This window comes from Triplophysa dalaica, chromosome 23, assembly GCF_015846415.1.
Source record: "Triplophysa dalaica isolate WHDGS20190420 chromosome 23, ASM1584641v1, whole genome shotgun sequence".
NCBI classification, from domain to species: domain Eukaryota; kingdom Metazoa; phylum Chordata; class Actinopteri; order Cypriniformes; family Nemacheilidae; genus Triplophysa; species Triplophysa dalaica.
In genome coordinates this window covers 2,316,001-2,329,235 of record NC_079564.1, presented here as the reverse complement: position 1 = coordinate 2,329,235, position 13,235 = coordinate 2,316,001, and the positions used below count along the sequence as shown (strand labels likewise).

The 13,235-nt window shown below is 37.8% G+C and overlaps 1 protein-coding gene across 1 annotated transcript; it reads left to right on the top strand.

Annotated features, from left to right (window-relative positions):
- The first annotated feature begins 4,254 nt into the window (after positions 1-4,254).
- zmp:0000000991 (uncharacterized) lies at positions 4,255-13,174 on the top strand. Its single transcript, XM_056738358.1, has 5 exons — positions 4,255-4,497; positions 5,385-5,476; positions 5,986-6,163; positions 7,311-7,362; positions 7,807-13,174. Exons 1-5 carry the CDS (start codon positions 4,412-4,414, stop codon positions 11,911-11,913), a joined length of 4,515 nt encoding a protein of 1,504 aa, XP_056594336.1. The 5' UTR covers positions 4,255-4,411; the 3' UTR covers positions 11,914-13,174.
- The last annotated feature ends 61 nt before the right edge of the window (positions 13,175-13,235 follow it).

Here is a 13,235-nt window from a genome sequence, read left to right as displayed (position 1 = left end):
TAAAAAGACAGAAAAAATCCATCGATGACCAGTAATATCTTAATCCGTAAACTTTCTTAATTTCTCTGAAATATAGGTCTCTTGGAAAGGGGAAAACTGTGCCGCCGCAAGACATGTCGGCTGAGAGACGCAGCCCTGTCATGGCTCACCCCTCCAAGGATGTATGATGGGCCCCTCAAACCTTCTGGGTAAATGAGAACGAGCTCTTTGCTGATTGGATTACAGTCTACAGTTAGGCAATGTGAGATTAAGGGAACATTAAGGAGAGGGAGTGCCTGGAATCAATTTAAGAGTCTCTGCATTCGGATCTATATACACGTTGAGTCTAAATGTGCTTCCGTCTTCAATAACTCGCGTATCAAACTGATAATTGACCCATATCATCTTTTCCCATAATTCACCTCAGGGACTTGGTATGTGTGAGTTTGGTATGCCTTGCATAAGTATTAGTGCTCTATTATGAACGGTTCACATGAGTTGATTGTGATTGACCAGTGGTCCATACCACTACACAAGCCTATTAATGGCTGTCTCGGAGGGAGAGTCTGGTTGGCCGAGCCGCAATAGATATAAATGCCATTGATTGACTGTAGGAGTTAGTCTAAGTGATTTGCCTGTAAATCCTACAAGCCGAATATTGGGTTCATCTTAGAGGAGCCTTTCACATCCGTCACCAGAAATTGCTTTTATTCTTTCATCTTGGAGGGTGTTTGTGTGCAAATTGAGAAGAGAGCCTGAGATCTACTAAGGGCTTGAGAAAAGTAAAAGTGCAGTAAAATCAACCAGGAAAGGTTCATCCTTAACAAGCAAACCTCTTTATGACCCCTCTGAGACCAGGCTCACGATGCAATCTCGTTCTGTGCTCCCTCATCACTTAAAGGGGTCAATGACTACCCCAACAGCCTCTCTATCCCAAAAGGCATTGGCTCATTGGGCTGACATCAGCTGGTGACTGGGTGCTCATACCAGAACTAATATAATCAGGAATTACAGCATGAGCTGGAGGGCAGCCCTGACACCGTGTACCCGTGCATAAAAATGCAAATACAAACACGCTAAACCAGCCAGAACAACACAATCTAAACAAGAAGATATTTTAATTTGGTTTTATAGTTGTTTAAACAATATTTCTCATATTCATTTTTTATCAAAAATGAGAACAGGCAAAAACCTTTTCGTATTACATTGTACTCAGAATGAACCACAGTAAAAGCTTTTTTGATCCGATCCCCTCTGCTTTAATTTAACTACAAGAGTGTAAAAGGCTATGGTATGGTAGTATGCCTGTGACTTCTGTTAGGACCAAGAACAGGGGTGTATTTTCCCCTAAAATTGCCCTATTTCCACAAATGGACTCTTATTGATTGTAAGAATGCATCCCCTCAAAACAGATAATCTGTTACTGCCATTTGCCTCCTCTAGTCACCACTTAAGTATAATTACCCAGAAGTCAATACTGCTGCCAGGGTACTGGCATACTTAACCTCTGATTCACCACAAGCAAACCTCGCAGAATGACACATTTCTGGGGTTTTAATTAAACATTGTCCTGTCAATTAATACAGTGTTGTTGTTGCTTAATAAGCTCAAGGTATCTTAAAGAAATACTTTTATTGTAGATATGAAGATTAACTACACATAGCTGCAGTATAGATATAGAGGAGGTGATTTTTATAAGCGAGTCATCAAATTCATGAGGCCATTTTTTGTGGATTCTGCTTTTCTGAACAGTTCATCTTCAAAATGAACATTCTGTCATCATTTGGTTTCGTGTCTGTCCATACAATAGAAGACAACGGAGACAAACAGTATTTGGTGACCAACAGATTTCAAAATATCTTCTTTTGTGTTTTGTAGAAGAAAGAAAATAACACAGGGTTAAAATGACACCAGGGTGAGCATATGATGACAGAATTTTCATTTTAAAACTATTTCAAGTCCTCAGTGAGGTTGTAGCAATTTAGCTAAAGTAATTCTTGGCCGGAACCATATTTGGTGTGATACAGTTTTCCCCCCATTAACACTGATCACAGTTTTGAACTAATGTATTTTTATACAGCGTTTTCCAGCCTTTTCTGCTTGGCTTGCTATAAAAGGTACTGAAAGCATGATGAAGACTGATGAGTAATGATGAGTAATACCAAGGTCTCACGGGTCTCTCACTAATGTCCACCAGAGTAATTAGCCCTTGTTGTAGTTTTATAAATATGTTTTGAATTTATCTTCATTTTATTTATTTTAGCTTTTTTTATCATGTGCTTTTGGGTCTAATATATTAGTTTAGGTTTTTTAAGGATTTGTTTTTATTTTCAGCTATTAAGTCCTCAACTTAATTCAGTTTTTTCCGGAGGCAACATTGATTTCATTTAGTTTAAGTTTTAAAAATAATATTTAGCCCAATGTTTTATTAGATTTCAGTAGTTTTAGTCAACTATAATAACCTTAATAACTCATCAGCCCCTGATTACCCCTAAACTTAACTCTCTCAAAAGCTATTGGAAATTTTTTATTTGAATTAAAACATGTTTTTTATGCATGTTTTTCTTAAAGAAACTCATATGCAGCCCACAATGATTGTAATTTCAGGTTTAACTGCTTTCTCTGAGACCTTTCATACAATAGTTAAAACCTAACCTGCACACACTTTTTTTTGCCGTGGTATTGCGTGAACCCATTTTTTTGTTATGCATACACTGATTACCTGGAGCGAAACATGTTCTCTTTATTTTTCAAGCTCTGTCTGATTTGCTGATTATATTTTGTGATTACTTTTTAAGGAACATATAAAACTCGATCGTGCTAACCACTGCAATACGTGTTCTGAATGCACCGTCACATTGTACCCAGCATTTCAGAAAATCAATCCACGGTTATGAATTGGCCATGTCATAATCTCTCTAGGAGATAATCCATTTTCCAGCATTGGCGGTGGATTTATAAAGCAGACGACAAGCGTCCTATGAAATATGTAACCCATCCAACTAAAAAACTACTACAACCACTGTTGTGATCAAACTGATCTTCTGCCAAAAAACCTGAGAGACGGATATACGTTAAACTTAAAATGCATTTATTATAGAAGTTTTTTTGTTTTGTTTTAATCAACAGAGTTAATTAAAACTGTTTAGATTCAATCACATAAAAGAATTGCAATGCTATAATGGATCAACATAAGCTAAGTATCGCTTCATGACTAGATTAATCACCGAGTCTGCAAATAAACATCAGCTTTAAACAACACTTCTTCCAAACTACCAAACCCACACACACACACAAAAGATTCATCTAAATTATGATTTTAGCCATGCCAATTTGTGTGTATCTGCACAACGCGCACGCCTTAAGCAATGCTACACTATGAACTGGCTATGACCTTCTTGCCTTGTACCAACAGGGCTAATGAGTGTAATTGATGGCCTGTTGTATTTCTACAAAAAAAACAATTAGAAATCCGCCACTAGGTCTATTAATCTTGGCCGATTAGACAGAATGCTTTACCCAGAATTCATCTTGATTACTGAACAAAAAATCTTGACTACGATTGATTCTCCGTCCCTATCATTCACCACCATTCAATATTTTTCTACATTTTGCAGCAAATTAAACCTTTTTGACAGTACGATTAAGGGAAATGTTGCCTTTATTTATCTCATTGTTTAACACAGAAAGTATAAATTAAACACAAGTGTAATTATATATATTTTAAAATGGTTATTAAAGGGGGAAAATATAAACATATATATATATATATATATACACATATATATATATATATATATATATTATATATATATATACATATATATTTTAAAAGGAGCAACATTTTAGGAGTTCATCACTGCTGTTGTTTTTGTCGCCACCTATCGGCCATAAATATAAATACATAAGAAACGCACTTACAGTCATTTACTTATCACTGACATCTCTGACTGAAAGGCACGCACTTAACGAAAAATATTTATATGCGTTTAAAACCATTTCAGAGAAATAAAACATCTAATTATAAGCTATCAACTACTCCAAAGTATCACTATACATTATACCATAGTGCTACATATAAATAGCTACATTGAACAAATAACTTCCTACACAGCTAACTATCTGTGTTTATCGCATCAATTATGACCCCATATAAACTGCACATTTCAAAGTACGAAGTTTGGCGCTGAATCACAATCTCATGTCGCACTTCCGTTGAACCGCTCGTGAAAACTCGCGCGCGCGCATATCGGTCGGACAATACAACACGGGCGGCGTCGGGTCATTCAGACGTGATGATGGGTCTGCCTCGCCGTACGCGAATTTTTCTCCTCTGGAATGTACAGAGTTTGATGGAACTAGAGGGTAAACCCGATGTCCGGAAGGGATAAGGGGAGGGAACCAAATCTGACGAGCAAGCGACAGTAAAGCAATGTCAACAGATGATCGAAAGTTGCAGCAGTCAACTCGTAAAATTGGAGAGAGAGAGAGATTTAACGCGCACGATGACACGGCACGGTAGGCTACAAAGTTTCTACTTGAAGTGTGTGATACTTTCTTTTTCTGTTTCCTTCACGTACATGTTCCTGCTTTCCTCACTTTCAAATCGACCATGACTTACGAATGTCTGAAATCGCAAATAATATTATGGAAGTCCATAACTTTAACTAGACATGTTAAACCCTCATGTAAAGACAAAAGTATCACAAAAGTACATTTTATTAAACGCGTTTAAAGGTTTTCCGATAGTGACTCCTAAACAATCAGACAATTATAAAAATAAGTCGCTTGATAAACCAATTTCTGATGCGTTTCGTCTTTGATTTATTTACTGGCACCTCCCCAGTTATGTAACAAGTAGCCTTCCCATTGTTGCCAGCACACAGACAAAACTACCAAATGAAATAATCAGGGATTATAAACTAATCTTTAGCAAACAGGTTTTGCTTGGATACATCACGGTTAATTAGTTCTCTGTGATTTAAAACACTCCTCCATAACAGAGATCATCTGATGAGTCTTCATATTAATCTATTCGCATAAATCATGTTTATGGTGATTTAACTATTGTGCGGTTTGTTACACCCTTTGCACATGTGCAGTCTTGAATTGCGCATCAATATTTTAATTCGCAAAATGAATATGAGAAATACACAAAGTCATTTGCTTATCATTCTCTGCAGATGTAGTAGTATTTGCACAAAACAATTACACGTTCACTGCTAATGTCATGTGGTCATAAAGTAAAAACAGGTCTATGGGTGTTTCCTGTGTGGGATTCTTGTAAAGGGAGTTTACTTTTAAATCATGTTTTCACTAAACAGTCCAGACATGGATTTAATGTGTTGAGAAGAACAGTCTCGTTTTGTTTTGTTCAAGCATTTGCATGACAAACGCTTGCTTAGTTCTCAGGATGTAAGTGAGGATGAGAAAGACTTTGAAGCTCAAACTACAGCAACTTCACTGCATTTAACAGGCCTGCAGAAAAGCAGCAGAGGTGAGTTTAAAATTCATACATTTACTTTCAGACGTGCAGTACAGTTGTATTATAGATACAACTGACATGAGACATTTACAGTAGGTATTGATATAAAAAAACATGAATATCGATATTGTGTTATTACTACATATTTGATAAATAATAAATACGTTTTGACTCGAGAAATTTTGAGTGCCAGATAAATGAAAACATGCTTTTGACTGATTTGAGCATTATTTGATTATTGCATTCAGAGGATATTTGAATAATAATATTGTTGCTGTGAAATCTTTTATCCAAAATAATTGTTTAGTGAAAATCTGATTCAACAGTCTGAAAACTTACACAAACCAATTATTTTACTTATTTATTTGATATAATTTACAATTATTTACAACACAGTTATATAAATTATGTAATTTTATGTTTTATAAAACTGGATTCAGACTTTGAGCAGTACTGTATGCATTCATTGCTATTCTATCAATAGTAATGCTTTATCTTGTTATCTTGTGATGGCTGATCAGATTTGCAGATCAAGCAGATCATACTACTCAGGTCCAACAAAGACTCCAGCAAGACATCAGAGGATCAAAACGAACCTTCCAGATTCACCGCTGTCCTCTCTTTCCGTCTTCCCACCAAAAGAAAAAAAAGAGACACAGCAGAGGACACAGAAGAAGCACTGCTGAATGACGCTGACATGTGAGTGTGATAATCTTTACATTTATACACACGAAAAACATTCAACAGCTCACCTGTTATATTATGTATGTCTATGTATATATTTACATTGCATAAAAGCATCTACCGAATACAAACGTATAATGCGCTCATTTAACAATATGGATGATAAACATGAGACCAGCTGACTTCTCCCTTTAAGTAAATGTTTTATGAAAATTAGATTTCACTCAATACACAATATCACTTTTCGGGTGAAGTTTGCCATAGCACTTTCTATTCTTTGTCATTTGCAAAGTTCAAGTCAGTGCAGCAAACGCCCTTTCGACCTATGACTGGCAGTAATAGTCCTTATATAGCAATAAGTTATGTTTTATTGGGCGTGATTGATAACAATGTAAAAGTGCTGTCTATCTCCACACGTCTGCTGTCGTCTGTACGTAATATATGTTCACATAGGGCAGGCATGTTTACACTTGGAAAGTAAATAAATAGTCCACTAATATCAGAAAAAAGTACAGAAGACTGTTTTTTTATATCTAAGCGATTGAGAAATATTAAAGTGTTTGACTACCTCACAACGCTACCGATGTGTGTGAGTGTGCGTCTGTTTGTTAATGGGTGGTAGGAAGTCTGTACTGGTTAGAAAACAGTTTGGACCCCTCCCTTCAACCCAGGCAAAATGCTTAAAGTTATTGAAAGGATGGAATGCTGTGTATCTTGTTTCACTGCGTTGCATTGATGAATATATGAAAGGCGTTAATGTAGGAAAAATATTTGCAGGAAGGACTAAGCATAGCGTGTGAAACATTGAGCTTTGTTTTATTTATTGTTTCTTTATTTAGACTAAGGCAGGGTTCCACGCACATTTTTTTCACTAGGAGCACTGTAGCCCCTGACTGAAATTGTAAGGACTGCACTGGTGGCGGGTAACAACTAGAAGAAATTCCAAATTTGAAGGTCCCACGTGCACGAGTACTTGTAAAAAAATGCTCTTACTGTCACAAAAAGATTTAGTCACCATTTAGTCACAGTCTGGAGCCCTGTCCGGAAAGAACTTGTCCTTGTGAATCTGTGTGATTTGGTATATCAAATGTAGCATGAATGTAATATTAAATCAACTGTGAAAGATTTTTTGTTTACTAAAATGATTTCTTCAATTTAACAGTGACGAGTCACATGCAACGCTAAGGAGAACAGCTAATAAACACCATACAGAGGTAAGTTGTATGATTTATAAATCTCCAAGCTGTGAGATTTATTCTTTAAAAAAAAAGATTATAATGATAAACTAGCCTGAGTCCTGAGGAATATTTGATATGCTAATTATTAAACTGATTTGTGTATACTTAATGCAAAATGTTCATTGCATGTCTCATTGAATGTCTTTCTGCTCTAATGTTCTTGAGGTATATCTTTTCAATGGAATGCAAAGCTCAACTGTGAAGTTAAACAGTTTGTTTAGAGAAAGAAAGGGAGTGGTGGTTTGTTTAAATATCTCAAATGTATGCGAACCATTTTGTTCGGCTTTCCCAGGCTAGTCTGGAATTTAGGCTTTTGGTGTAACAGGAGAATGTAAAATTCTTTGTGGTTTCATTGCAACTTGGATGTGCAATTTTTAAACATACTGACACTAATACAAGTTTTGTTGGTCATTCTGACAGCTAAGGGACGGATTTTCAAATTCAGAGATTTATTTTAAGGACGGGGATGGGCCAAAATCACCTTTTGATGAAAACAGCTTTTCCAGTCCACAACGTCAACATGGACTTACCACACCTTACCAGGGACAAGATACAGGAATACAACACAACATACATGAACGAACACAAATAGCCAACAACGACTCACAGAGACATTCAACTCTACAGTCTATTTGTGTCATACGACCAGAATTCAGCAAGGGGACAAATGCAAACAAGGAATCTGGAGCCACTGACCACAGAGAAATTGTTTTAACAACTCCACATTACAACAGTCAACTAACATTGCTTGGAAAAGACAGCAGTCTAAAAGCAAGCGCTGATAGGAAGCTCTTTACATGCCGTTCAGAGGTACAAAGCCAGGTGTTATCATTACCCCCTTTTCCGCCTTCTGGACGTAGCCCTGATCCAGAACAAAATCATCTCAATCCTGCCTCAGCTATGATTGCATCCGCCCTGGTCTCAGTTCTTGTACCACCTTGGAGTGGCCGCCTTAGAAGACCCAAACAAGGAGGCAATGAGGTAGAACAGGAATCACGAGATTGTGGACAGAATGCCAACCCATCTACCTCACTCCGCCAAGACCCCCGTCAACAACCGTTTCTTTCCTCCTATAGACCACTAGCTGAACGTATGATGCAAGAACCCAATGACAACGACACTACTGGAACCAGCTACAGTTCTGTTGAATGGCAAAAAGAGAATAATTCTCCAAACATCACAACTACAATTCAGTCTAAGAGAGCTATAATGAAAACGTCTTCTGTGGACACATACAGAGCCACGATGTACAATGTTGCAGAATTACACCGTGTTCCCACAACTCTGGACACTGGTCAGGTACCCAAGTCATCCCTGTATGAGGAACATCAAGGACACAGGATGTCAACAACTAAAGATCAAAGTGAGTCTTTCAAATCATTGAGCTCCAAGCCAACAACAAGCAGCCTACTTCTGTCATTGAGGAGGGCAAATTTGAGTAGGCTCAATGAGGAGAGCACACAAATAAAGACTCCGATAACTCGGTCTGTCAGGTCCCTTACATTGCCAAGCAGAAGTATATTAAAGAATGCGCAGTCGTACACCTCTATTTTTTGTAGTGAGGAAGCCGGTGATACAACTGAGCCCTACTCATTTCCAGACACTCCTTCAAGAACAGAGGAAATCTCAGATAATTGTTATTTCTTACCTAGAAGTAAAAGGGTGATGACAAGGCCGTCCCTGTTTCTAAACAAAACCGATTCAGAAATTTCAAAGAATCCAGAGACTTTCATTGCAAGAGATGAGGAGCACATTTCCCTCAACTCCACAACCAAATCCAACCTGCCTGAAATTCCCGAACCTCAGCGGCATTTTCGTTCCTTAAATCATTTGAGCAAATACACCAAAATAGACGGTGGTGATGCAATGGAAGTATTTAATGCAAAAAATGCAAACCAGCAAAACTTGAATATAAACAATAATCCAGACACTTTCTCCCAAATTTCATCAAACAATAGAACAAATTTGAACATAGATGTTCCACGGACAGGCTTTAATGGTGGACACCTAAAGTCACAAAATATACCAGAGAGCAAATCTATAGCTACAAGAACCTTCACAGACACTCTTAAATTCTCACCCAGGAAAGAGAACTTTTCCGTTGATGGAATCAACACAACAAATGTAGGGCAGACATATCAGGACACTGGAAAGAAAGCTTCTCAGTCAAGTCAAAGCCCAATGGATCTTTCAAGTCCTCTGTCGCCAAGCAGACCTACGAAAGGTTTTCGTGTTCCAAGCATCTATTCCTACCTAAGAGAGTCCAGCCCAGCAGTTTCAACCACTAATGTCCCTTCAACTCCTTTTTTACACATACAGAGAGCTGAAAGTTTTTCCTCTCCAATTCAAGGTGGAGGTGAAATACTGCCGGGTGACAGAAATACTGTTCCCTCAAGATTTTCTTTTGACATCGGCCCATTTGACTCACACCCATTGAAAAAAAGCTCTTCCGGTTCTCTTACCAGCCCAGCTCAATCTCTGCCCCCTGATTTTGGAAGAAAATCAGCACCCCGTCTTAGCACTTCTCCATATTCCTCTCTCATCTCCTCAAGACTTGCACTCAACAGCACTTTACAAAGTCTGTCCTCTCCACCACCAGCCAAACCACAGGAACAATCTACATCAGATGATACCATAACCATACGTGTTTACCCTATTAAACTTCACCCAAGTCCTTCTTCCTCCATGTACAAGAACGTAACAAAGAGACCAAAGGAACACCTGGGTTCTCCTGACAGAGAACAGAAGACAGGCGCAGCAAACACTACTCAGGCTTATTTAGGTGCACCAGATGATCACAAACCTGCCCAGCCATGTCTCGCACAAACCGTACCACAAAGTTTTTTCACAGAATGCCAAAGTGCAAATATAACCCCACACCAAAGTCAGCAACGTGAGGAACATGAGGAACGTAAAGGCTCGATGGCAGTTCAGCTTAATAAGGATCATTCTCATTCTAAGCCCAGGCTGAACCTGAAAGAGAATACGGTAACAGCCGAAAGTAAGCCTCTGCTTGAAGCCGAGAAGGAGACTACAGATTTGCAACAGCATGAGAGATTGCAGGAAATTCCTTATTCAAAGAGAGGCCTATTTGCATTGCGGGCTAAGAAAGACAATGTTTTTATGGCAGACAAAGATGATGTTAATCCTCAGTATTTGAAAACCAAAAGAAATACACCAGTATTGAAAACAAGCAGCAGGATTGACCAGATGCTAAGTCGCTTAAAACAGACATTTGGTGGCAAAAGTTCAGACAAGACTGTTGACACAAAAACTGGTAATGCCACCAATCAGAAACTCTTGTACACTGAGACTTCTGAAAGAGATAATAGAGAAGAGAAAAGGTTGATTAATGACAAAACAACTTTGAAATCATTGTCACCAGAAACATTGGTGAAATCTGAGAATAAGCTAAATGCGGATGTCCAAAGCAGGATAATGGGTGAAAAAACATGTTTTCGGAACTCATCTTTGACCAATGATGACGCATCTTTACCTTCGTTGGAATCATTATCACCATTAACATTTAGAAAAACTGAGAAAACGTTAAATGTGGACGGGCAAAGTAGGATCAGGAGTAAAAAAACATGTTTTGGGAGCCAGTGGGAAGCTCCAAAATCACCTTTGACTACTGATAAAGTTTCTTTGAAGTCATTATCGCCACTAACATGTCGGAAACATGAAAATCAACTTAATGTGGATCGCCCAAAAAGGTGGAGTGATGAACTTGAAAAACAGTCGTACAGCGGCAGCAAGCACAGGCTAAATCTCCATACGATGAACCGCTCTGCCACTTTACCACATTACCGAAACTCATCTTTCAGTCCCTCATCAACCTCTTGTCTCTCTGATTACGATTCAGAAGACATTCAGAACGACAATGTGTTTCATAGTCCGGTGAGCAAAAAAAGCAATTCGCTCTGTGAGTCTGACATTGTTCCGCAACTGAGCTATGCTAAGAGTAACGTGCCTCAAAACCTCACAAGATCCCGCTTGTCGTCTTCCTGTGCGGATTTAAAGTACGGTCTGAATTATGGGAGATCTTTCTCTGTCAGCAGTGTTGTTTCAAGCCGCCCTTCAGGTCCAGGACGAATCTCAACAAGTAGCGTCAGTGACCTATCAAGTTTAGATGACTTCATGCCCAAAGGATTTGGCTCACCGAACAATATCAGCTTTTCCCCGACCTATGGTGCCAATCCCGTCACCAATATTCCATCCCATTTTGGAAATACAGATGATCATGTTCAGAATTTAGATGAACAAGAGGGCTCGTCATGCCTCTGGGACAATGCAGACCCAACTCCGCCTCCCTCTCCAACTTTTTCTCCATCTCCCCGTCGCATATCCCAAGCTCTCGCTGTCTCCTCCCCGGTCCGGACAACTCCAGAAAGTCCTTCTCGTGGACTGCTACCATCAAGGAGCTACTCAACCAGCCTGACTGTTTTTGAGGAGTCTGGTTCTGATACAACCACTGATGACGAATACTATCTTGAGAATGGCGATGATGACATGGAAACAGAACTTTAGTCAAAGTATTATGCGTTATAATTGTTCGAGTTCATTATTTGGTTATACATTGGACATTTAGAATGTGTTTTTGTCTGTGCACTGGATCTTCAATGAGAATTAGCCTAAAATCAAACCAAAACAAGTTCAGGGAAACTGAATCTTTATTGTAAAAGCATCTATTAATTACATTTGCAAATCCTGCTCATACTGTAGTCCAAGAATCATATTTGTGCATCACAGATGAGTGAGGACTGTATTAATTTCCTATGTTATACATAATTAAAACAATTTCGAGCTTTTTAAATATACAGGAAATTAAACAATGTTTGATTATGAATGTATTTACAGTCTTACACAATGTTGTTTTATGAGGGATTTTTGTGTTTTTAGTAATGAGTTTTTTCGATGGCTACGTAATTTCTTTTGTAAAGAGTTCATAGACCATTTCGCTGTGTTCACATTTGAAAGCACAGCATGACAGTCACAATATAAATCTCTCAGACATTCTGCACTAAGCAGCCTTGGTTGGCTCAACCACAACATAACCAAACAATGTTTAACACTGTGTGCGTGTTTACTTAGTTATACAATTCAGAAAGAAAAGTATGCATCGTCAGAGTTTGTCTATGGTGATCATGATTAGATTTAAAAGCAAATGTTGTGTATGGTGGTTCGTCACCATTTGAATAGCAAAGTAAACCTGAATGTGTTTGTCTTTGATAATGTTTGGATTAACAGGAAATAGTTATAATATATATATTATAATTATATATATATATATATATATATATATATATATATATTACCAGAATTATTGCATTTGTTTGCTTATTAGAAACCTTTACATAATATTTACATTTATTTTCGAACATAGGCCTATTTTAATGCTCTGCTTCTTGAGGATTACGAGAATCTCTTGACTGTCTATTACATATATAATAATAATATTTATAACAAAAATGTAATATATTGAATAATTGATGTTTTGTTGGAACAACAAACTCATTGGCATACATGTTTGAAAATGTATACTGACTAATATAGTTAAAGTATGAATTGTAAATAAAAAAAAACATCAGAAATGGCGCTTAAAAAGAACCGCTCAAGCTAATTTCCTTAGTGTAGCCTCACATTAACTATGTCCTCGGTCAACACAGGTGAAAAATCCTAAAGTTAACCGTCTTCTAATAACACAGAATTACATGATGTCAGGCTGTAATTGTTTTGAATCATGTCACAACATGTCATGTCACACATTAAATATGGCTATTTACTCAGAGGAGTGTTAAAATGTTTGCTAAACTTTTGACAGCGCTGCGTTTTGGCGCTCTATTTTTTAG